At 41.2% G+C, this 25,775-nt stretch overlaps 1 protein-coding gene across 6 annotated transcripts; it reads right to left on the bottom strand.

The window, feature by feature from the left end:
- Positions 1–527: 527 nt before the first annotated feature.
- Positions 528–21,915, bottom strand: snx13 (sorting nexin 13). 6 transcript variants are annotated; one of them, XM_063899461.1, is made up of 25 exons: positions 21,728–21,915; positions 12,492–12,604; positions 12,228–12,330; positions 11,987–12,076; positions 10,023–10,144; positions 9,696–9,814; positions 9,378–9,482; positions 9,158–9,246; positions 8,748–8,831; positions 8,499–8,637; positions 8,122–8,210; positions 7,820–7,919; positions 6,940–7,133; positions 6,752–6,856; positions 6,455–6,625; positions 5,888–5,957; positions 5,322–5,500; positions 5,094–5,201; positions 4,898–5,008; positions 4,578–4,739; positions 4,394–4,465; positions 4,148–4,293; positions 3,753–3,821; positions 3,557–3,669; positions 528–3,079 (listed from the first exon to the last, which is right to left on the bottom strand). In XM_063899461.1, exons 1-25 carry the CDS (start codon positions 21,863–21,865, stop codon positions 2,844–2,846), a joined length of 3,027 nt encoding a protein of 1,008 aa, XP_063755531.1. In that variant the 5' UTR covers positions 21,866–21,915; the 3' UTR covers positions 528–2,843. The 6 variants fall into 6 exon arrangements, with proteins under 6 accessions (XP_063755531.1, XP_063755532.1, XP_063755536.1 ...); XM_063899462.1 differs by having other exon boundaries at positions 5,322–5,464; positions 21,728–21,908; XM_063899466.1 differs by lacking the exon at positions 21,728–21,915 and adding an exon at positions 20,760–20,918.
- Between the last annotated feature and the right edge of the window lie 3,860 nt (positions 21,916–25,775).

The raw sequence follows: 25,775 nt of genomic DNA, 5'->3' as shown, positions 1-25,775 counted from the left end.
TGTGTATTTTTGTCACTTAAAATATATCATTCAACACTAGTCTGGAAATCAAAGCTATAACAAGTAATTACATAAAAGGAAATGTTATGTAAGTTAAGACATTTGCTAAGAGTTCAATAACCACTCAACTGATTTTGAATCTGTAAATGAGTAAATCCTAACTTGAAATAGAAGGGCCATGTCAAAAGGGCTATGTTTCATAGCGTTTAATTCATTGTTAGCCATTTCTTCCCCCACACTTTTACCTGAAATGGATGTGAAAACCCTCAAATTAAAGTGGCTAGCTCACCTGGTAGACAAACAGATTTCCAGCTCATATTAAAGTGTTTCACATTGCACAAATACTGCACTGTAGACAGCAGGGAGAAGGGAGAAAGCATCTGTCTAATGCACGACTTGTATAAGCTGCTAATGAACCCTTAGCCACATCAGGAGTTGTTTCATTGACAGAGCACCATCCCATAACCTGCACATCTTTACAAACCCCAGATGCAAACATACTGAAGAAAGCACAGACACATCGTGGGTCAGTTAGTCTGAGTTATCTTTTATTAGTGTTATACTGATCGGAGCACAATTGCTCACAAGGAAGAGTTTGATAAGCATGATGCAAAAAAACACCCTAAAGTCATTTTCAGTCGCGTAAAATGATCATGACATTCTGATTGATTTTTTTTTGTAGGTTAAAGAAAAATATGAAAATAGAGTTGACAGTACATTTAGGCACACTATTAACACATACTGTACACATATATGCACAATTTTCATTATCATAGATTCATAAATACTTGGGTTAAAAAAAAAAGACAAGCCTTCCGATATGAAGAGATGTGCAGAAAGTTAAAAGTGACACCTCCTCCACCGTGGGAACAAAATATTCACCTCCCAGTTATAGAGGCTCCAGTTCATGTCCTTTTACTCAGCCAATTAGAGTCCACCAGGGCTGCTCAGTGCAAGCAAATCAAAGCAGACGACGGGGGTCCATCCAATGGCTGCAGCAGGATGGGGCTTCGTCCGGCAGATGGGAGAACTGGCCCTCCCACAGTTTGCTACGGTAAGTGCTCATTCGCAGTGATTTGATTGGTCACAGGACATGGCTCTCCTGTGAGCCAATAGACAAGAAGGGAGGGGGCATCTGTTCACACTCAACAGAACAGGCTTAATGCATAAAACACCACTTATTTGTTAAAAAGAAGCAGTTTGTAGTTTGAGGCCCGATGAGCAAATCATCGGGCTATGACAAGGAAAACCCCCTTCCACTGTCCAATCCATACCCAAAACAGATGCTGTACGAGTGGACGAGGGATAAGTGTAAAATCCCCTCCCTCCCCCACACACACCACAAAAAAAAACAGACTTATAAAACAAGTCTGTAAAATAAACGTTGTACTTTTACAACAACGGAATGTAGAGTTGTTGGAACAAGAAGACATTTCTGGGGAAACTTGTCGTGTTTTTCTACTATTAAAACAATATGGTTTACTTGTTCAGTATACAATGATTCAAAATGCACATGCATTAAAGAAGACAAAAATATTGCACAAAAGTAAAGACATTTTCTCTGAATAAAAGTGAATAGGGATACTTTTCCATATCTCTATCGTGATTTCCTTTGTAACGTTCAGTCGAGTGAAGGAGAGCTACCTCTAGCGTGCGTCTCTTGGTCAGTATATAGTATGTTTAAGGCTGGTTAACTAGCTCACACTGGCACAGTTTGACTGAAGAGGGTTGCATCTTCAAAACACACACACACGCACACATTCACACATAATTCTACATGAGCCAAATACACTAGACCAGAGGGTACATTCTTTGTTAGTGCGCTTTGACAGCTAGAGCTGAGCCTCCCAGAACGGTAACACACTTCATCGTGTCCTCACAGCCTCACCTTTGACGTGGTTAAAGGTCAACTTTGCATTATCTCTCCTCACATGATTAGGATATGAAGCACAGTAATGTTCAGAGTATTCCAACATCAAACTGGTGCACACACACAGGTATGGAACAGCATGAGCTTTGGTCGTCTCAGATTGTGACAGTAGCCTTAAAGGGGAGGTGTAACTATTCTTTCAGGTGCAGACCATGCTTCACTTCAGAAAGAAACAAAAAAACTCCAGAGAGGCATTGAGGCTGGAAAAAAATGCAGACAATAAAAATCTAAATGGTGTCTTTCGTCCCATATTTGTTCAGTCACATTTTCTGAAACAGCGCCTTTTTCAACCCAGTGCTATTGACGTATTTGGTTGCTATGAAAATATGGTTTGCAAGTGTGCAGCTTTTGCAGATAAAATGTTTACAGCACGAGGGTAATGTGTGACTACAGATGGGTCACTGAGATACTGCGGCGTGTCGGGGCCAAAAGACAGAAGCGGGAAGGTAAGGCAAGGTGTGGGTCTATGCTAACTACTTCTGCATTTTTTAAAATAATACCATAAGGTCTGCTCTCTGGAGTCAGGACCGGGAGAAAGCAGCATTGACTGGCCCCTGATAAAGCTAATCACAACTAAAAAGTAAAAAAAAAAAGGAGGAGGAAAATATCTAAACTAAGAGAAAAGACATGTCCAGTCTTGGTGCAAATTACAGTAACGTGTGTGTGTGTGTGTCTGTGTGTCACAGAGTGAGATGAGGGCAGAGTGTGTGTTGTTCATCCTTCAGTTCTGAGTCCACAGAAACACTCTGATGGATAATCGGAGTGTTTTCACTGAAAAGAGTGTGTGAGGGAAGTAGAAGGGCAGAAATCACACATATTCCTCACCGTTCACACCCCCACCCACCCTCACTCTCAGCTCTCAAGTCTGTGTGGGTGTAGTCGGCCCATGTCCAGTCGCCTCGGTCCTCTCCTGTCACCTCTTGAGGGAGGACGATTTGAGTTTCTCACTATATTTGTGGATGCGTGGCGAGCGGGAGTGCAACTTGACGAAGAGCTCGGGGAATTTGTACTGGGGGAACATCGTCTCCAAGAAACCCTCCAGGAAAACGTAGACTAACCGGCGGTTCATGGGCTGGTACTGAAACATGTCGAAGACCCGGAGGATGCCCTTCCTCGTGGTGTCTGCTCCGATGATGTGTTTCAGCTCGTCTGAGGTAGGGAGAGAGAGATAAAGTGGTCAAGGGTGTACAAGGAGGCAAGGTGGAAGGAAACAAAGGATACACGGGGGTTCATCTTTGCATCAAGTACTTGGGTGGGCCAGAGGGGGACTTAAGTAGATTAATTACCCCTTTAATGTTGCTTTAGTGCATGAATTAAGAAAAGAGACGTAGCACTGAGGGAACACACATTGACCAAAATCAAAGTATGCGAAAGGACAGATGAAAGATGATTGCTATAAAAGTGATCACACCGATAATAAGCTTAACAACTGAGAAAAATAAAGCTTCCTGTACGTCCTCTTCCTGTTCTGTAAGGCTCAGATCCAACCCTGTAGATTTTAGCTTGATCTGGGTTGTTGTCCAGCAGTATGTTTTCAGTTGTACAAGAGACCAGGCGAGTAGTGAAGTCGATGAACAGTCCTTAATGTGGCGGCATTATAAATAAATGAAGTGTGTGTGTTTTCACCTGGCATGATGCCCAGCAGACTGGTCTTGGCAGCTATTCGGGTCCTCATGCGGATGTTCTTGTCCCGACGGGGCAGCGTCTCAGCTAAGATACCGTTGGGCCAGTAAGAGTCCCTATTCATAGAAAGATCAAGTGAGGGTCATCAATAATTATTCTGACCAATCAGAGTTATGTGAAAAATAAGCAGAGAAGTTACCTGAACTTCTTGACGTAGTCTGCAACCTGCTCTGGTGAGGTCATGTAGTCCACATGATCCACAATTTTCCTAGAGAGAAAGAAAAAAGGATGATTCACGTTGTGTGACACCTTCAACCTCCCTTTAGTGTTTACAAGACTTGTTTTTCTGAAGCCCTGAACATGCGTGTACTTGTGTTCAGTTTAATAAACACGCCGACTGTGCATCTTTGGTCATGAGATGTTTCAGAAATACTTCACTTTGGTTTAAATGTATAACAAACCATTGTTCTCAGAGTGGGATTTTAGTTAAAAGACATACATATATAAATAAAACATTCTAACTAGTGCATAGTTCATGTGCCTATATCTTTGTGAACATATTTCAGTCTGCATTGTGTATTTTGGGTCTCTGACCTGTTGATGGTGTCTCCATACGTGGCTCTGATGAGCTGCTGCAGCAGGTTCTTAATGTTCCTGCGCAGCCACTGGTTTTTCTCCTTCAGGTCAAACACCTCGTCCATCAGTAGCAGCATTACTCTCAGCGGTATGTTATCATCCACCTGTATATATAAACATATGAATGGGAATCCAAATTAAAAAGTGAAAGAGAAAGAAATAAAACAAACATGCAGCACCTAACATGCCCACTGTCTTACTCACATTATCATCGAGCTGAGCAGAGACTCGACAGTGCTCAGGGTCGATGTCAGTCTTAGGGAGGAGTGGAGGCACCTGGGGAAAAAAACAGCCACGGATAAATCAAAAAGGATAAAACTTTAAACTAATATTCACCTGCTTTGATTAAGTGTAAAAGAACTTGCTCTACAGTATGCGATGCTGTTACCTTGAGTATGGACTGTTTAATGTCCTGCCCGAGTCGTTCTGACATGCGGCCCATGTTATCAGAGACCTTGTTCATGCCCTCCGCCAGACTATCGGGCAGAGACTTCACTGCGTTGGACACGTTTCTCATGGAGCTCCTCAGAGGATTTACAAATGTGTCCACCTTGAAAGGGATTTACACCAAAATGGGAAAATGTACTTTAGAAAAACACTCACATACTGTATGTGTTAATAGGAAAGTAAGATGAGTTTTGTGCCGTATTTGATAGTAAATAAATGACCCTAAAATACATAGTCTTTGTTTGATATAAATGTAGTGACCTTGCGTGCAAACTCTCCCTTGCCCTTGCTGTAGGCTTTGTTCTCGAGGAAGTCATAGACATAAGGAACCAGAGTTGGACAGGCCTTCACCATCTCTGGGTTCAGCAGCAACTGAAACACACACGCAAAAGTCATTGATACACACACTTACAAAATAAAAGGTGTTCAATACAGTGTTACCATATAAGACCCTCACCTGTAGGTAAGCATTGAGGTCTTTTTTTCTCTTCTCCAAGAAGTCTCTGTCCATGTTGTTGAAGGTCTTCTTCCCTGGCAGCTTGAGAATCGACGCCAGGTTCTCAAACTTAAACAGAATGAAGGAAACTCTCAGAAAAAGACAGCAATGATCATGAGATTCTGCTCCAGCTTTCATCACTAACTTTCTTCTGGGGTAGGAGAAAGAAAACCCCCGATAGCCACACACCTGTTCAGTGATCCTCATGTGGAAATCGTGGAAGTCGGAGTAGCGGCGATAGGTCTTCCAGCAGTCCTCACTGCCATCATGGCTGCGTCTGAACACAGTGATGGCGTACAGCGCGTAGGTCTTACCATGGTCGTTGCACACCCCTGCAGCACCCCAGAAGCCGGAGAGACAAGTGTCAGCTACCCGGCCCGGCAATACATCCACAATGGCAATGGAAGATGAGGGGGCAGGTGGAAGGAAAACGGGAAGAAGATGGGGAAGAAAGGAAAGCGTGTGCAGGTGTAAAGTGTGCGGAGGGAGGAGGAGCAGGCAAAGGAGGAATGCAAAGCAAAGGGTTTGGAAATGTGATAACGTTGAGGAAAATGTGGCAAAAATGACAGGAAAGAGAGGGAGGGGGGAGGAAGGAAGGAAAAACAGAAAAAAAGGAAAGTGATAAAATGGAAGAAATAAAGAATACTAGAACAGTATGAAGTGACAAAGCAGACATGATGAATAGGGCTAGGAGGTGAAAAGAAAGAAAAAACGTGCAGGGAGGGGCTAACATAGTCGTGTGTGTTTGTGTGTACCTGTGTCAGAGATGAAGGCATGTAGGTGCATAGTATCATCATGGCAGGAGTTGGACAAATCGTCCAAAGACTGAAATCACAAGAAAACAAGTCATCATTTGACGGCACAGTTTGCTATCGATAATAAATGCTTCTATAAATGTGGAGGACGTGTTTCCACAAAAAAACAAACGCATCTAAGATGTGACCTATTGGTTTGTGGACTGAAGTTTTAAAGCTCCAGTTCGGCAGTGGCCATCCAGAAATGACACAGGATAGTGAAGAGTAAACCAACATGAAAGAGACATTTTTTTTGGAAAACAAATTGTTATGGAGAGCACCCAGACTGGATAACACCGTGTTATCGACCTATAAATCACCAGATAGTCACGCTTAGCATTATCTGAAAAATAACCTGAAGGAGATAAATCAAGTGAGAAGAAGTGATTTTCAGACAGACTTCTGAACTGGACTTTTTTTGCAACCAGTGGAGTAAAGTCTGCTGGATATTAGAGTGTTGGCCTTCAGTTTTGAGCCCCAGAGCTAGCTGCTTGGTCTCCACATCAGAATAATTCAGAAAAGTCTTACTAGGTTTATGCTTCCTGTGGGAGAGCCATTGAAGGATTCTCCATCCCCGTCATCAGACCCCCGGTAGCTCGGCTCTTTCAACATGTCCAGCTCGGCTAGCATGCGGACATAGAGAGGACTCTGCTTGAAGGAGGGGTAGTAGCGCTCATCACGTAGCATCATTTCATACACCTGGGTTTAGATAAATGTGAAACCATTTGTTAGCAGCTGGAAAGAGGAGCAGAATTGTAGTTATTTCTTATGACACAGACACTGAAGCTGTGCAAAAGAATACTCTCTGTAGAAAAGAATACGTACATTTCTCTGAATCTCATCAAATATCTCTGGTGTGGGGTCGTCTTTCTGTAGCTTCTCCCACAGTTTGATAACGTGCACTTCATCCACCTGCACCCTGGGCGACGCCTTTTAAGGAAGAGAAAACATAGATGAGAAACTCCTTAAAATGACTTTTAACATGAATCACTGAAATCCCAAACGCCTCCCACCTTGTCCGAGAGGTATTGCTCGTAGACGCCCAGTGCAGCGTTCTTCAGCAGCCCCTTGGTGGCGCTGGGCTGCTTCTTGCCATCTTTCTGCCAGCTCTGCATGGCCTCCAGCTGCTGCTGCGCCGTCACCCTGTAGCCCTCCACAGTGAGCCAGAAAAACAGCTCTGCCTGTGCCCCCGCCGCCTGCATGTAGTCTGGATGAACACACACACGAGAGCTTGTCCAAACGGTGTCCACGGCACTTTGGTTACACATTCATGCATAGTTAGTGGGCAAGTGCCTTTCACAAACGGTATTCCTGGCTGCTTGTGGTGTCTGGTGATCTTGTAACTAAAGATCCATGGACTGTCACACTCTGAATGCTTTGGATACAGATAATAATATAAAGGTTGGGATACTGCTGCCTATTTATACGCCCAAATCTTCCTTTCTTTTGCTTTGGTTGGTTACAGCTTTTGAGCTTGTCGATCTCAATTTAAAAAACAATGTTTTTCATATTAAACATTTCTAATCATAGTAATAGCCGTAATGTTTCGGCTGTTGGCTCTAGCTCACACTAGATCGGACACAACTTGGCTTGACTCCTAGTTTGCTCACACAAACACACTCACATGGGCACACAAACACACACATGCACTCTATCGTGATCTGATCCGTAAAGTAGTGTGACCTTTTTTGTTAAGTCTCTGACAGGTCATGTGGGCCGAAGAAAGGGGTGTGGCAATGACACAGGTTGGGGTTATACAGTATATTCCAGAGGACTGGAATATGTTATGGATTATAAAGATGATTAACAGAAATGTTCAGGATTAAGGTCCTGGGATGGCTACAGTGACATTTGGCATCAGTGGTTAGTGTGATGATGCATTTCCTGACTTACCCATGAAGAAATGCAGGGCTATGTTGTGGATGAGGATGTGATCCAGAGGGATGACACACAGCTTGCCAAAGTTGGCTGCCAGCTTCAAGGCATCCACCTCCTACACAGAAAATGATAAAGTTAAGTCTGATACACGAATCAGAAATGATTAATAAAACCCTGCTCTCAGACCGGCTGACTCCATAAGATTTTGAGCGATTGCAGCTGGGACTCACAGACAATGTTTTACCAGCACACTAACAATAAGTGATGTATATTTTTACCCCGCTGTAAGCACTATATGCTGTGCTGCCGTTTCTCACCTTGCCAGAGTGCAGTCTCTGGATCCTGGTCTCACACACCTTCTTCACAAACAGAAGACTGTTGATCTGGTTCTTGATCACATTGATGTCTAAAGGACGGAGAAACAAACAGGGAGGAGAAAGAGCAATAGTTATTATAAAATAAACAGCCAATTTGTTGCGCAATATTTACATGTTATTCCTTTAATTGCATATAATAATATTATCGTTCAAACTAAACCAATTTAGTGCATTTAAGGGACAAATCAAATGCTGGATTTAGGAAAAATATTTAGCTGAAATGCTTTATGTCGGTGTTTTGTGTGCTTTTAGATACATGGCAAATTACCTTCATGCATTTGTGTGTCTGTATATCAGTAGAAAACGTGAGTGCCTACCATCTCCGGCAGTGTCCAGGGAGCGGAGGTACTGCAGTTCCTCTAGCACCTTATCCTTAACCGCCTCCAGTTCAGAGGGCTTGTCTGTCAGCTTCAGGATGTTCATGAAGGCTTCATAATTACAGCTGGAGTCCCGTATCTGTTCAAAATCACTTCCATTTAACATCACATCATATTTGAAATTATATTTTTGTGTAGTCTTTACACCAAAAGCCAAAGTTTGAGTAACAACTGAGTGTGAACTCTCACCATCCAGATGACAAACTGATTGATGTAGTCTGGGTCACTAAGCTGGTTGATCAGAGGAAGCAGCACACCACGTGCCAGCACCTCCTAAAAAGAGACATCACAGAGCATTTTCAGGTTCACTCTTTTGAATTTACACTACTAACGTGCCGTCACATGGTCCTGTTTAACAGCATAGTATATTCAGGAGCCCATTGTTGGAAAATAACTGGCTGCAGGCCAAAGTGGCAGCATTGGCCTGCAGCTTGATCATGATTCATTAACAACCCAGGTTTTGTGACATATTGTGTGACTGAATATGTGATTTTACGCCTCATATTTGCTTCTCAGATCATTGAAGTCACATGTAATTTGACCCTGTGACAGACTGTGTAAGTGAGAGTGAGATTTCGTGTTTGTTTGTGTGCGCTCACCCTAAGGAAGTATCTCATGTTCTTGTTGTGGAAATCTCCAGGAGGTAGTAACAGATACAGAAGCAACTCACACAAGTCCCTAAGAAAACCTGGCACACACAGACAACGGAGTATGTTCAGTTTTTCCGAGTTACAGCATCAAAGTGCAACACATTTCTATGAAGAGTTGGTCATGACAGTGTGAACCTTAGGAGTAGACACGTTACAAAAGTGTGTTAACCTTCTTCGTCTTTGATTGAAGTGCACACCACGTCTCGACAAATCTTCCTTTCCATCTCTACCTCGGCCTCAAAGAAAGAGTCCACCAGCTCCTCGGTTATGTCCCCTGTTGACACATCACTCCTTGTCATGTTCATTATCCAACATTATGAATCATCACCATCGGACTTAATCAAAACTTAATGGAAGAATTGTTCTGCAGCACGATTATAATCAAATCGGATCGAGTACAATCGCCACACTCAGACTGTTAATCATCGTTAAAGACAAGCTGAATAAACTCAGGCAGACAGACTAAACCGAGAAAGTGTGTGCTTACTTTGCTTGTCCTCCCTGTCTGCGAGGCGGTCCTGGGCTTTTCTGAAGACACGTAAATGGGTGGCAAAGTCGTCCACCAGGCGAGTAGTGAAGTAAGGCTGCCAGTCCACCTCTTTGGACCTTGGCACACAAGTAATACATTTTACAGGAGCTCAAAGATGCTTTAAAAAGATGAAAAGCATGAAAGTCTAAATGAAATCGAGCACACACACAACAACATCTAACACTGGGACACCACATTAATCACAGGGATTATGTAGGAGACACAAAAGAACCAATTGTGTGTTTCGAATAAAACATATGGTCAGAAACTGTATCCATTTCTTACCGTGTAGAGAACTGGACGAGGGCATTCTGCAGCGTCTGTCTGATCTCCAATAGGAAGGACTCGTCCTCGCTCAGAGTGTAGTACCAGTACTGGATATAATCTCTCAGAGCAAACTGGATCACCTTATAAAGAAGAGAAGCAAAGACATTTATCAAAGACAACCCAATGACCTGGTTCAAGCGGGTGGACAGTCAGGGAATTAGCAGGGGTTAGAGGGGTGAATAAGGGTTCCTTCAGCTACAGGAAAATTAGATTTGTTAAGACTTTTTAATACCATACAATAAAACTCTATGATTGGTGACGGTTCTTTTATCCTAATTGTAAACGCTAGAGGCATTCTGTACATTTTTAAGACTTCTGAAACACAGATTTAAGACATGCTAATTAAATGCTGCAGAAGATTTGAGTGTCAGATGGGTACATTAAGAATGTTCGTTGTCAGTGCATAACTAAAACCAAGACGACCGATTACTGGGATATTAGCTCACAGGAAACTTGGGTAAATCACTATTTAGTTGTACTGCACTGAATACAGTAGAGATAGATCTGAGTAGTATGATTTCATCAAGCAAACACATGAACTTAGCAACCGTCCGGAAAGGCTGATTATATGAGCTGACTGTGTCTATAAAGTAAATTGCGCATAAGAGAATAGAAAGTGCCATAAATGTCTTTCAGAGAGCACGGGTTTAAATGACGTCATGTTCAACAGTGCTGAAGATCTCAAGGTTTGCGTGTTGCAGAGATGATTAGTGTGCATTCCCAGGAAGGAATGGAGAACAGAAGCACCACAGTAGAGCAGCCAGTGTCATCTGACCATCACAAACTGCTGTGTCTGCACTTAACTCTAACGGGCCACGCTGCTTTACGCACGACTGCATGCTAAAAAGCTCCTTTTCTACTGGAAGTGTTGTAGCCACAAGACAGGGTGTAAAGAAATACTGTGACCAACGGACAAAAGCCACTGAGCTCATCTTCCCCGTCTGCAGCACTGATGGACCGCCTAACCATCAGTCAGAGGATTTATTTAGAGTATGTTCGGCTCAAAGATTCAATTACCAACACACTCAAGAGTGGAAATACAGTCAACAGTGTTTTACTTTAGCCACATGATGAATACAGCGCTGGGGCAACACTGACCCTGACGGTGTAACAGTACAGAGATTCTATGTTCCACTTCCTGTCATTTATTTCTGATGATCTAACACACATGTAAATATTGTTTTGTAGACAGTCAGTAATTAGAAATACTCTGAAGCATTTTATCAAACATTAAATGGAAACCGAGATGGTATGACCCTTTTGATGGCGAAGTTATCAGAGGTAAAATTAGCAAACGTAAAACAATCGATCTTGGAAGAACCAGTAATAAGTGACCCATCTCTCAACCCCATAAAGATATAAAAGCAGAACTTTAAAATGTTACATATTAAGTCCAGCAGGAGAACATGTACCAGCGAAACATGTTGTCAGTCCCCGTCATAACCCAATAAAGCTATTTATTTACTTATTTCTCTCATTTTGTTTGAAGCTTTTGTTGTAAAATGCTTATTATTTTTGATAGACATAAAGGCAGGTTCACTCAGAAGACAGATATCCTGCTCAAGACAAATCTAGTGACACGAAACCAACTGTTGTCACATTAGCATTGGTGCAATTCAATTTGCTGAACACAATGACGTCCATGAAGGATTTATTCCCGGACTTCCGTATTAGTTTTAGCTAGGGATCATTTATAAAGTGGCGATTAAATGTTTATGAATACATGACTGTTGGTTGAGCTGTTGAAACTATACAAGGGGCACTAAATATTTTACAATTAATCCGTAAAAGAACTTATGAAGCACAGAGAATTGGTAACATATATATTTCCTAATCGTGATACTTTAAAATGTAAAGGACGCAAACATGTTGCTGGTGAAGCTTTGACACAGGTGAAAAGGAAGTCACACACACACACACACCTGTTGTAATGGTTCATCTATGAAACTGGAGCCAGTCAGTCTCCTGTCTATCTTTATAGGCTTCATCTCCAACTTCATCTCATCCAATGTCTGAAGGAAACAAACAAAGAGAGACAATCAATAAAAAAGCTTATTTTATGAACTTCATGGCGACTGGCTGGCAGACTTCATCAACAAAGGAACTTGATTTACATATAATCAATACCGGCCGAAATGTGTGTGTTCTTAAGCGTGCCCTTACCTTTAGTATACCAATTTGTGTGGGAGGCAAGTAGGAGTGCTCGCACTTTTCCAGATGTTTCTCTGAGTTGATCTTTCCATAGAGCAGAGTGACCGCAAAGCCCCTGGAAGCAGAAGTGAGAATGAGGGAAAGCTAGAAACGGATCTGTCAGGTGTTGTGGTTAAAGAGAGAGAGACACAGAGAGAGAGAGAGAGAGAGAGAGAGAGAGAGAGAGAGAGAGAGAATGCTTATGTAGACGGACGGTTTAGGGGTCTTCCTGCTTACCCTACAATGAAGCAGAAGATATAAAAGGCCAGGTAGAATATGGCAAAGGGTCCAAAGGTGACCAGGAACAGCACGACTCCAAGACCCCCCCATCCCCAGATGGACAGACTGGCCTGAAAGACACGCAGAAGAAAAAAACCACAAGCTGAACATCCATGTTCTTCAGTTTATTCTTTAACCCCTCTTGATATAAAAACACTCCCTCGGTAAAGCCTGATCAAGTCTTTCACATCTTCAAATGATAACAGACTGAATGACAGATATTTTAATATGCAAACTAAGACTACACTCCATACACAGTTTTGGTTTTTGTACAATTTGTGTCTGATTTTACTGTGTGCTACAAACAGTACTATATTTTCATCATATGTTGGTTTTAAGTTTTACAATTCCCCGCATAAAATTGTTTAGGCTGGACTTCTTTAGTCCGTTGTGAAGGAAAAGCAACAGTAAATCAGCAGCATCCCCATACAGATTGAATCAGAAGGACCTTGTTACACTTTAAATGACGTCATCCACAGAAAACCCTTTGCTATACTTTGGATGTTGGCATGGGAAATAAGTATTTAAGAAGATACACACTTTGTTGTATCATAGTGAGTATCAGGCATAGGCTGTGTGTGTGTGTGTGTGTGTGTGTGTGTGTGTGTGTGTGTGTGTGTGTGTGTGTGTGTGTGTGTGTGTGTGTGTGTGTGTGTGTGTGTGTGTGTGTGTGTGTGTGTGTGTGTGTGTGTGTGCATACTAGTGTCACATCCTATGGTTTTCCTGTTATTGTCAGTTCAGGAAACCAAGCTGTCTTTTCCAGCTAGCAACTCGGTGTCACAGTTTTTTACAGGTTACTCTGGTATGTACAGGTTTTCTGTCCCATATTATGTCAAAGCTACAGATGCAACTATTGCAATTAAAAAACACCAGATTCTACATTTAATTCCCACACTTTAAAGTCACTATCGGCCTGAAAAAATCTAGTATCAGTCAGGCTACGCAGGGTTTGTGCGTGTGCACGGTGGGGGCTGTTATGTGAAGGATAAGCTGCCATAGAGCTGCATCAAGTGCAAGCTGGACAAATGAAACCAGGACATGCAGACCTTAGCAAAGTGCTAGACCTAACAGTGTCGTGAATAAATCTGGAAGATACAGTTATCTACAAAATAGTGGTTCCATGAGTAAAACTCTGACACGGTCACACGCTGTATGAAGCCCACACTCTGACCGTGGAGGCTTCAGATAGAGTTGCTGACAGACACCATGATGATCAGCCGTGATGATCTTCGGCTGCCCTACATTCACACTGGACTTCCTTAGATAAGCAGCTCCACTGATGGAGCCCAAGAGGGACAGTCAGAATGTCCTAAGGACACTGAGACACTGTTCCCTCTGCCACAGCCAGCGAGGGACAATCAGATTACACACATGCTGCCAACTGGGCCAGCCGGTTTATAATGTTTAGCATGATACAGCAGGGTCCTGACAATCAATGCACTTATAATTGACATTACTGAACCAGGCTTAGGCAAAAGAAAATGCCTTGGTACACATGGTGCTGCATAAACAGTGTTTTGGAATTTCATTTCTAATATATATATAAGTATAATTAGTAGGTAATATCCAATGTATTATCAGGCTTATAACAAATACGTAATGGCGAATATGATAAAAAACAAACTCAGTAAAATGTGTTCAACTTAAATTTTAACATATCCCAACTCCTGAGAATATGGCACATGGTACGGGTATGACATTTCTTCATATGAGGGTTCATCATGTTAAAATGAACAGTCATAAACGTGTTTCAGCTACAAAGGAGGCCTAATGGATTTTAAAGTATCGAGATGTATATCCCCTGTCAGTAGTTGCCTCACTCTTGGCATTTGTAGTCGTTGTTGTTGTGCTAGCTTGGCTGTCAGTGTGTACATCCCTATTCAAAGTGGCCACTATTGTTGGTGGTGCTTCGTGTTGTTTCTAGAGCTTTATTCTGTAGGTCTCACTGACAGAGCATCTCAGTTGCATCAGGCTTTATAGAGCCGGTACCACTTATCTAAAAAAATTGAATTGACTGGCTCCACGTCAGATCTTGCAGATTAGCTTGTGACATATCTGATTACACACTGGAGATATTACGACATGATGCTGATGGCTGTCAGTGGTGACCCTTTGACCCTGACATTTTACTCAATGCAAACCAAAGGAATAATATACAGGCTGTCAGAGTGTAGGCTGAGACAAGACAGCCCAACTGGTTTTACACATGTCAATATTACATATGTAGAACAACAGTCTCTCTGTGCAGGCCTGAAATATATGATGCACAGCAGACAGTATCATTCATTAACCTGGTTATGAGGTAAATCAGGTTACGGCAGGAACTGTTTGATCATTTATCTACATGTGCTGCAATTACTCTCAAATCCTACATTACATTTCACTGGTCATTAATCAGTTATTTTCCTCACTGTCTGCCCTATCCTCGACCAAGGCTGACATCTTTGAATTGTTTTAGTCATGAAAGACATTTCAAAGCTTTCCTTCTTTGTCAAAGCTAGGATCATTTCTTCCATTTTAGTCTTAGAAATTAAGTATGTTGGATAAAAGGAAGCACAGCTAATGTTTCATTTGATCCCTCTGTGCAGCTTTTCCTATCTGATGCATTCCTCTGACCACCTGTCTAATATACAGGGAACATATGGGAAAGGTCAAGTCTCCTAGCAGAAATTTAGCAGTGTTAACCAAGTTTCTTGAAATCCTATACCAATATTAAGACAACCGGGATTCTTGTGTACATGATGTTTAAGAAACGAGGTTATCACCTGATTTAAACCGAGTGAACTGAAGGCAGGTAAACGCACAGGTGTATGGGCTGCAGAATGTGTCCAAACTGGCTCGACTACCCCCTCTTTCACAAGTCATAACTGGCTGGGACTTAGTCGCTAATAGCAGGGTAAGGACTCTGGGAACAGAAAAGGGCTGCCCGAAGAAGAGGCCTATTGTGACAGTTTAGCTAGGAGTGGTGGAAATTCAAAGAAACACCTACTCACATTGCGGTTCATACCCTGAAACAAATCTGAACTGAACTTCAGTGTCCTTACCTCTAACACTTCTAAGTATAACTCAGCCACAATGTTGTCTCAATTGCCAAGAAAAACAAAGTAAACTAAGTAAAGACTTTCATCTAAACCTCAATGAACAGCTTGACCTGTAGTAACACATCCATTTTGTTTACCTTTCACCCACACGGTATTCACAGAGAAGGAAGTTGCTCCTTTGTTGGTTCAGAGGCTTTCAGCAGCCCACTGCAGTCATCACTGACACCTTTATTACCTGAAGACCTCAGCTACACGCTAACAAGTATTATACACACAGACTGTACACACACACTCTCAAAACTGTGGCTAGACCTGAAGCTGCAACTACTCATTTCAGTGGGAAAAGGGGTGTCAAAACCTCTCTACAGAATAACATAAACATTGGTTAGAAGGCCCGAACAGCGTACAGCCAGAAACATCATTGGGAGCCAGCTGCATTATTTGGGAGAAATATAAGAATTCCTTTAGGCTGATTCAGTGGATGTTGGCCGGGTTGGGATTGCGCAAACAAGCTGAAAGCAATGTTTTGCAAGGGATTTTTGTAAGAAAAACAACAACAAAAGAGCTGGAGAAGCTTGAATGCTTGTACGAGGTTACAAAGGACCAGTATCAGTTATATAATAAAGAACCTTTTACAAAGCTCTCTTGTCTAAACAATATTATCAGGAAAAGTCTTTTTGTTCGACGTTACAGAAATATGTTTCTAGTATACCCTACAATGAAACCATTCTCTGATGAACTCTCTGAATGTAGCTCAATGGGTAATGTCAGTCTGTTGTGATGTCCACGGTGTGAGCGAGCAGCAGTGAAGCGTCAGTGCGGCTGGCCAGGCTGCAGAGGCTGGGCTTTGTAAGAGAGACACGATAACCGACACTCTTGAGTCATTACAGCTTACACAGGGTTTTAAACATGAACCATCTGCTCTAGTGATTAACACCCAAGCCCATCGGGAATGCACACATCTAAAGATCCAGGCAATTCCTTACGCAACCCCCTCGCTGAATAGAAACACGTAAGAGTGAGCAGAACAAACAGGGACACATGCAGATAGAAACAAATGTGCTTGTGTCTTTTCTGTGGTTCAAATCTGACCACCCAACCAATGATAAGACTAAAAAATATATGTACACGTGTTAACAAAATAGCAAAGGGTCAACTATAGATGTTCTCTCTCAACATACCTTAATAACTACACTAACATAACTTCATAAATGTGTTCACATATTGACTCATGTCCTAGCTTTACTTTCTCCTTCCAGTTCCTCTCCTTCTTGCTTTCTCCCTCAAGCACAAATGAACGATTACTAGTAGCAAACTTCAATAGAGAATAATCTCAATGTTTAAAAGCGCTGCTGCGTCCTTGACTGCACACACATTCAGACATGCACACAGAGATTCTTATCAGTGACGGAGATTATTTTTTCCCAGATTTCCTGGCACGACTTGAAAACACATCCACGCACAAACTACGATGTAGAAACACACACACACATACTAGGGAGGAAAAACTCCTCAAAGGCTAAATAGTGCTATTTTTGCTATGTTGAAAGGCCATAAGTGCTTAGCTACAAACCTTAAGTGTGGGTGAGTGAGGTTAACTCAGCCCATTAAAGCTCTCCTGTGGGAGATCCATGGTTAATGCCTCAGAGGGGGAGAAAGGGAATGGGGCGGACTGATCATGTTGGTTTAATCCACCGAGACCACCATAACACAAAGAGCTACAATATAAGCTTCAGGATTAAATATCAAGAATAGACAGAATATACAAAAAAAAAAGTGTCTATTTTTGTCATTCGTTTAAAGACAGAGTGCAAATGGTCAGGATAATAAAAAGATGTAGACAAAACATTTGTAATAAATGTAATTGTCTTTAAAAAGTCTTCTCAATCAAATGATGGCAGTGTTTTGTGCTGGGGTCTATATTTTTGTTTAAACTGAGATAGATAAGATATAGCAGCATTTTCATTTTTGCAACATGTAAGTCCGTAATGTTATACACAGTAACACGTTTAATAGAAACGTTACTGTAAAATGCGCCCTGGAATGTTGTTTAGTTCACAGCATGTCAAACCTAATATGTCATCTGAAGGTGGGCAGCCTTACGTGGACAAATCACTGACAGCCCACACTAAAAAAAACCAGCACTGAGCAGTAGAGCAGATACTGGAGAATTCTATCTCCAGGGTAATTCCAAACCTGTGCTGTGCAATCTACCACTAACAAGCCTTTGGTTATTATCTGAAATAAATTAACATAAGGTGGAGCAACAAGTTCAGCAGTAGAGCCAACAGGGTCATATTTTCCACTCTTCTACAGGCCAACAAACTCATGAACCCAACAATTAAAAGTACCTACCGACATGGATAAAGAGTTCTTCTTTTGCATAGAGAAGCTGGTGTTTGACCAGCAGAAGGACTTCCCTTCCCGCAGAATGAAGTGCTGGTTAAAGTGTAACAAGTGAACTATATACTGAGTAATTACAACCATTTAAAGTTGGTGTACAGCCACCAGGGGTGATAAAATGTCAGAGATACGAACCTTGAGTAAACTATGATGGGAAACTTTACACTGTAATGCATCTTGAATCATCTCATCACTGCACAAGGAAGTACAGAACTTTCTCAATCAATGATAGATAAATGTGAGCACATATAGAGCGACAAATTAAAGAGAAATTCAAAATGATTGAGTGCAGATGTATTAAACACATTGGCTTTGGACTGGGGGGTTGAATGCTCGATCATCAAGCCACCAAACAATCTTTTCTAAGAATAACGTATGTCCAGTTGAGTCCCGAAAACTGCTAGCTGGCCCTCGGTAGGGTGATATCAGCCACATTCCTTCTATAATACATACTCCCAGTGCCCAGATTTCTCTTTGTCCTTTTCTAGTTAGAAGCTCTTCCAGGAGAAGTATCTGTACGAGGTTTACGGTGTTCACCCAGGATTCAAACCAACTAGTAAGAATCCCTAGGCCAGTAGCTGAAAAACACAAATGCCAGAGGCACACCTACTGGGAAGTTAATGGCGGCCACTGCAGAAGGAGAAGTTTGCATCACCTTGTGCTGCCCCAATTTGTGGTTTTGTACAAGTTAGCAGTTTAAAATAAATGGATACACATTATAAAGCAAAATCCAATTACCACTTGTGACAGAAGTCTAACTGTGAGGCCAAAACTGCACTGTAAGTCTCAGCATTACCTAGAAACTCTCTGGATATATCTGGATACAAATCACAGGTCTGGATGTGGCTTAATTCTTGAAAGGTGTTCGCTTGTTTGGCAGGGCAACGGCTTGTATTTACTGAAGGAAGGAGGGAGCGGTGTACTGGGTGAAATGCAGGCCTGATGTGAGAACGTGCTGGCCTTAATGTATACCAAGCTTTGATTAAGACGCCTTAACGAGATCAAGCCAGTGGTGAAAGCTCTTAGATAACTTTGTGTGATTGTGGATGAACTCACACTGCACCACATCCCCTTACAACAAGATAACCCAGTGTAACAAGGTGGTAATCAAGGTATGCCATCTGTTCAGAGAAGGAATCAAGTCAGAAAAAATAAAGTCAATGCTAATGTCTACAGTTAAACTTGATCTTACTATCAAAATAACTACAAAAAGCACATTTTGCGTTACAACTTATGAGCAACATGCATTTAATATAAAAAAACAATGATTGCATGAAGCTAACTATAATCGGAAATGTCACTAAAAGTCAAACCAAGGAGGTGATGTCAGAAGGTAGTTGAATACACTGAAGCGGGTGACTTATGATAGGTACAAAGGTAAGACGTCTAATTTGTATTTAAGCTTCTACATATTTTATAATACACTACAAAGCTAATGTGAAGCCAAACCTCATCACAGGACGATCCAATACGAGTTCAAACTCAGGTTTAACAAGGGGGAACATTTTTGCAGAGAGTTACTAAGCTACAGTTTAACACCTGACTGCACATTACACAAAAGTCCGTACTCTGTGTCAGACATGCAGGACAGTGCTAAAGCCTTATTACCAGGGCTAAACCTGTACTTAAACTGCTGGAGATGTGCCTGGATGTAGTCATCCCTCAGCTCAGGTGTGGTGGACAGTGTTTTTCTGTTTGCTTGTGAGCAGATGCCATGGTCAGTGACACATCCATCAAAAACCAGGAAACCAGTGTGCATTGAGAAACTGCATCATGTGAGCAAAACTACACCGTCATCACATACTCAAAAAGGCATTGTCAGGCTAAGCAAAGGCGTAATCTCCATAATCACTGAGCAGCAACAAAGGACTGAAGATATCATATTAATATTTGAAGAGAAGCCTGTGTTAGGCCAGTAGTTTGTGTTTGACAAAAGCAGGGAGCTTTTCTGACTGACAGTTTGTCTAAAAGCCACTGGAAACATCTCGATTGGACAGCTGTGAAGTCTCACACTTTCCCTCCAGTAAAAGTGAATAAGAAGGAACTGTCATAACACACTTTTCAAATGTGAGCTAATCCTAGAGAAAACAGTTTTGCAAGCAGTGTCAACACCTGTGCTTTTAATCAACCTTTAGTAAAGTAAGATAAACTAGCTGCACCTCTACCAGCTTTGATAAACACATTAACACGTCAATAAATATGATCACAACATATATAATCTGTTATTCTGAAATGGGTCACACAGCATAATGAGTACTGTTACATTTGGACTTTAAGTATATTTTGGTGCTGATACTTTTGTACTTTTACAGAGTATTCCTGGTAGTTCTATTTTGACTTAAGTACACGATCTGAATACTTGTCCCACCTTTGCACATAGGTACCTTTCTCTAACCTTTAATATACGTTTTTTATCCTTCTATATTTCATACAGCTACCGATCAGCTCACCTGTATTTGTTGTGATGTAGAAATTCGTTGTTGAGGGACGTTACTCATAATTTACTATGGACATTGCCTGTGTTGAGCTAATTCCAGCACGGTGTTGACAGTGAAGATATCCTGAGCTCATCGTATTAACTTAGCTTTAACTGTGTAATCCACAGGCTGCCTGCCACTTATAGCAGACAACCTTTCTGAGAGTACAAGCAGCTGTGTGTGAGCCGTTCACTCCCTGTCAGCCTGTGTGTTTACCTGAGGGGCTGATGCTAATAGCTGCTAAATGCTAACTAGCCGTGTCTATGACTGGAAAACAAAACACCACGCGTCTGTTTCTGACTTACCTCTGCAAACATCGTCTAAAAGGCTGTGCGTGCGGTGGCTCTGGCTAACCCCACCACATTGTAACATGCACAGAGGGAGGTTATAGTCTCGGTTAAAAACGGTCGTATTTCCAATCTCCGTACTCTCTTCGGAGCGTCGCCATGTTTGCAAGGTTTACGTCTCGGGTGCCCCGTTTCTGGACGCCGCCCTGTGATTGGCTGCGAGGCTATGACGCAGTAACACACCCGTGACTGATTGACAGACACAAATGCGACGATAATCACGACTGACTGACCCAAATTCAAGAACATTTCTTAACAATGTATGACATGTGAAAATTCCGTGTGCAGTGAACATCCAAAAAAGAGAAAATTCTCTTTGAGATCTTTTGTCCGTTTGTTAAAAGAAGGCTTGGCTGTGATTACCTACCGCCCATAGGCAGTTTTAGTCTTATGAAGGTGAAACAAGTTAAATTTGCGATTATTCAAATGATATTGCAAATCCATTTAGCTAAATCACTTTTACTTCTTACTTTTAGAAATGTGTAAAGCCACTTTTATCCTAATTCTAAGTAGACCTACAGTATAATGCAATCTATCATATTGTAATTGATGCAATTTATTCCATATTGCCTGTATTCACACGATGCTGGTCATGCAGAAATCTATGTCGATTCATTTTTGCAAAAACAACACCTATGGTACATTCCTGAGAATTTGAACAAGTGCAATATTAGAAGACTGCACCAGCAACATCAAAGTGCAGTCTGATCACATGTTACACCATGGGTACCTGCACACCTGGGTATTATGCATTATTTATTGCCCCAGGGGCACCATCAATAACCTGAGCTATACCTTTCGCTGCCTGGCAAAAAGAGAGATGTGAGGTGAGGATGGAACAAAGAAGAAGAAAGAAAAGAAATCCTAGAGTGAGCGAAAAAGAGTGTTAGCTACAAGAGAATCCGTTTTGTTTTAGGTCATGATACCTGTCTCCATGTGTATAGAGCACCAAAAGGATCACACAGCAGCAAGGGATGAAGCAAAAACCAGTCTGTGGCTCCTCCATGTCCAGGAGAGCGGAGCGCACATACCAGGCTGCTCATTTTTCTAACACACCAGTGCATATAAAAGATATCTCCCCTGCCCTCTCATGTTGCTTTTACCTCTACTTCCCTCTTTCTCTTTCAGACTGTCACACACCCACAGTAACCCACATGCAAGTTGTAAACGTAGACTTTATACCCACACTTTAAGAGTTACAAGCCTGTTATCAGCAAAACATGTGACAAGATTGTTGGTGTTTTTGCATCCAGTTCTGTAAGGTTAAGTGGTTTTCCATTTGATGGAATCAAGATGACTGTGGCATGTTGATCAACCTGTTTTGCAGGTGTGTTCATCATTGCACTATGAGCAAAAGCAAATACAAAAAGGATATGTGATTTGATGTCATGTATTCAAACATCTGAATTGCTTCAAAAAAAGGTCTCCAAAGACCTTTTAACTGTGTTTTTAAAGATTGCACAGACATTGCATCTCCTGACTTGCCGCGTTGTATCTTTACCGCTAGAGGTCGCTATCACTCTGTCACAATCTCCTGTAAAAGTGGTCGGAAGGTCTAAAACGAGGAATTTGTGGAAAGTCTCAAATTAATAACATTGTGCATGCCAATCTTAGTTTCACAAACATCCAACAATCCCCTTGGAGGGAGAGCACAGAAGCACAGCAAAAATTAACATACATAATTCACTTAGAGGAATTTGAGGTCTATTATTAAGTGACGTTTTGTTATATGGATAAAAGTTTGGCATCAAAGTGCAAATTGAGAATTTTGGAAGAAGAAAGCATAAATAAAGACTGCTACTACATGAGACAAAAAAGAAAGATGCTTGACGCTCAAAATAGTTTGGATCCAGACAGCTTAACAGTTGTTCAACTCTGTCTTAAAATTAAAGTCGGGTAACCATATGAACAGTAAAAATAGATTTGTATCATATCATTAGTCCCGATCACATTTGCTATTAAGACATCACTTTTCTTATTCTGTACAAAATGTATTCAAAACTTTCTTTGAATCGTCCATGTCCTCTCAGTTCTAAGAAATGAAATCAAGTGAAAACCAAAACACCTTTTTGTTGACAGCTTTCCACTGTTTTCAACTGAGGCTGTTACTTTAATAATTGTGTTATATTTCCAAAACTCAGACAGCTTAACTATACAAACTTCCTTAAGTGTATTTCTACAAAGTGCAGGAACATCATTTAAATGAAAAATGCACAGAAAAGTGTCTCTCAATGTGTAGTATGAATTTAATAATTGAATAATTAAAGCAAACAAAAACATGCCAAAGCTAATATGAGAGTCATATTATTATTTAAGAGAGACCAGTGGCTTATCTACTCCATAACCTTCAAGAGTGAGACCAAAGTTGGTGTGTGTAAACCCCTATAGCAGCACATTAAGTCATATTAAGAGAACCATTCAACTGTTAGCTTGTAATGCATTGATGGGAACATTTGGATAGTAGGACACATTAACCTGTTTCACAACTGATGGATGACTATGTCAAAAGAGTTGCTTGACTACTCAAAATGTATGCCACCTAATAGAGTAATTTACTTATTTCCAGACGTAACACACTGTTTTGCTCTGCTTAGTAAGCCCACGAGTGACCTGAGGCACGGTGTCCACGGTGGTTTGGCCTGGAGGAGGAGGACCTGTGTGTCAGAGGTCAGGGGTCAGGAGGTGGAATGTGACAGCCAATCGTAATTTAATGACAAAGGAAATGCACGTTATAGGTACATGTCATTTGTTGTTCAACCTTCAAAATGATACCGATTACAATACAGGAAAAACTGCCTTAGTTTTAAGCTTGGCATTTTGGGATTTTGAGAAAATGTACTAAAACTATTAATTGCTAAACTGTTTAACTGTAGTTAGTTCAAAATCTGGCAACAAGATAGATAAATAGTTAACTCACAGGGCTTTTTTCATTACTTTATAGAGCAGAACTGCTCTGACAAATAACTACATTCCAACAAAAGGTGTGTCTCAAGCCAGATCTTGGCACAACATGAGTGTGGAAACATATATGGACAGTGTGGAAATAAATGATGCTAAGGGAAGCCATTGGGTGTACACTCAGCACTCAGGACTTTTTTCTGTCGAAGTGTATAACCGTTTTCCAATTTCCTTGGGTAAGAGCTGGTTACTCAAAATATATTTTAGGCAGACTCATATCATTTTAGCTCATAAAAATAGATCAGTGTTTGAAGGTTTTCACCTCACAGCATCAGCAGAGAGATGAGATGTGTTCATTTGTCAGTTGTAAATTATGTGCCACAATGTGTGTGCTCAGCTGCATGTTTGTGTGTTTTTGCTGCTGCGGTGGCAGGGTGACAGAATTAGATTAAGGGTGACACTGGCTAAATGTTTGCAGATGAAGCCTCCCTATATCTAATCACCAAGGTAACAAGGGTCACCACGGTAGGCCAGTGGGCCAAGAAGCCAGAGGCACTGTGGGTATTAATGGGGCAAGATGTTTACCTCAGAATAAACCGCTCGAGGGTATGTGTGCATGAGGTTGAGTGTGTGTGCCCTCAGTTGTCCCTTGACCACTCGCCTGAGGGGAAAGTGTGTTTGCCCGCTGCGCCTCCAAACTCCACTTAACACAACCTTCTCCCCCCTGACCTCCCAATAATCCACACAGTCACAGAGCTGGCAGGAGGAGCAGAGTGGACACTTCCTGGTGCACGGCGACTATGTCATTTTAGCGCTGTGTGCACATCCCTGTGGGCCCGTACTAACCGCTGAAGCTGGAAAGCTAACTGTCCTTGTGGGTAACATATTTTTCAGTGAATAACATTTGGTATGAAATTGCAAAAAAGACATAATAACAAGCCTCATGACTCGCAGTTACATCACAGCACAAGGGAAGTTGCATGCTTATTACAATGCATTATTAAATAATATAAGAAGTGACAAAAAGAAAAACCAGTAGAAGGACATTCACTTATTTTTGAGCTATAAAAGAGGTCAAGCATTTTTAAATGTGAGTATATTATAAAACATAAGTTGAATTGACTGCATTTACATAAGATTATAAACCAGGACAAAGAAAGACTCTCATTCACATTTAAGTACACATAAACCCTGATTGGCAAGTTTTGAGGTTCAGTTTTCTTTGCTTAAGGACGCTTTACTTGTGGAGGACCTGTCCTATCAAATGAACCATATCCACTTCAAGATGACAGGTACAAGTCCCAAAAAGGAAGTATAATAAATGCACAACAGGCACAGTCCTGTAAATTATTGAAGCAATGGGTCAATGCAAGTTAAACACTAATGTTAAAATGGTGTTATGACCTGGAGATTGGCAGTCTTAAGTTGAATGTCCTCTAATGTCTTTCATTGGATATTTACATTATTTCAGTCAGTTCTCTTGATTAAGTACTGCTAAAGAAGACAATCAAACAAGGGATAATAGTAATAAAAGCTCAAAAGAAAGTTCTGCTGTTCGCTGGCTATAGTTTAAACGTATTTTTTAATGCATTTATTCTGTTGTCAAACCGAAAACACTTCTTTTGTTGACAAATTCTGAGCATGGACTTCACATGCATGGGCAGTTTTAGATCCAATGTTGAGGTGCATATTATTTTGGGTTGGAATGGTTAAAAAAAAAAAACAGTTATTAAAAAGGGTATAAAGAGCATCGTGTTATTAATATCCAAAAAGTGAACCAGAAGAATAATACCTTTTTCTGGCTTAATTCATGCTTCCAACTCAGTTTATGGTCATGACTAAACACACAGATTCGTCATTTAAATGTAAAATCTTCTTCTTTAACACCAATTATCCATAGATCACGTTTTATTAAATACAATTCTAAAAATACTTTGTTTTATCTTGTTTTGATGAGCAGACTCGTTTAACCAATTAAAGTTGCTGCTGAGGTCACTGGAAGCAGGTTTTACAGATTTGATCGCCCACATTATGTTAACTGGGTGGTTTTATTGTTTGTTCACTCTATTGCTTATA

Source organism: Eleginops maclovinus, chromosome 13, assembly GCF_036324505.1.
Source record: "Eleginops maclovinus isolate JMC-PN-2008 ecotype Puerto Natales chromosome 13, JC_Emac_rtc_rv5, whole genome shotgun sequence".
NCBI lineage: Eukaryota > Metazoa > Chordata > Actinopteri > Perciformes > Eleginopidae > Eleginops > Eleginops maclovinus.
This window is presented reverse-complemented; position numbering and strand designations above follow the sequence as displayed.

Coding starts and splice junctions, on each gene's coding strand:
- snx13 (XM_063899461.1), bottom strand. CDS start 21,865: ATGCACTGGTGTGTTAGAAAAATGAGCAGCCTGGTATGTGCGCTCCGC. Junction 12,331..12,491: donor ATCTTCTGCTTCATTGTAGG/GTAAGCAGGAAG, acceptor TTCTGCTTCCAG/GGGCTTTGCGGTCACTCTGC. Junction 4,294..4,393: donor CTGCTCAGCTCGATGATAAT/GTGAGTAAGACA, acceptor TTATATATACAG/GTGGATGATAACATACCGCT.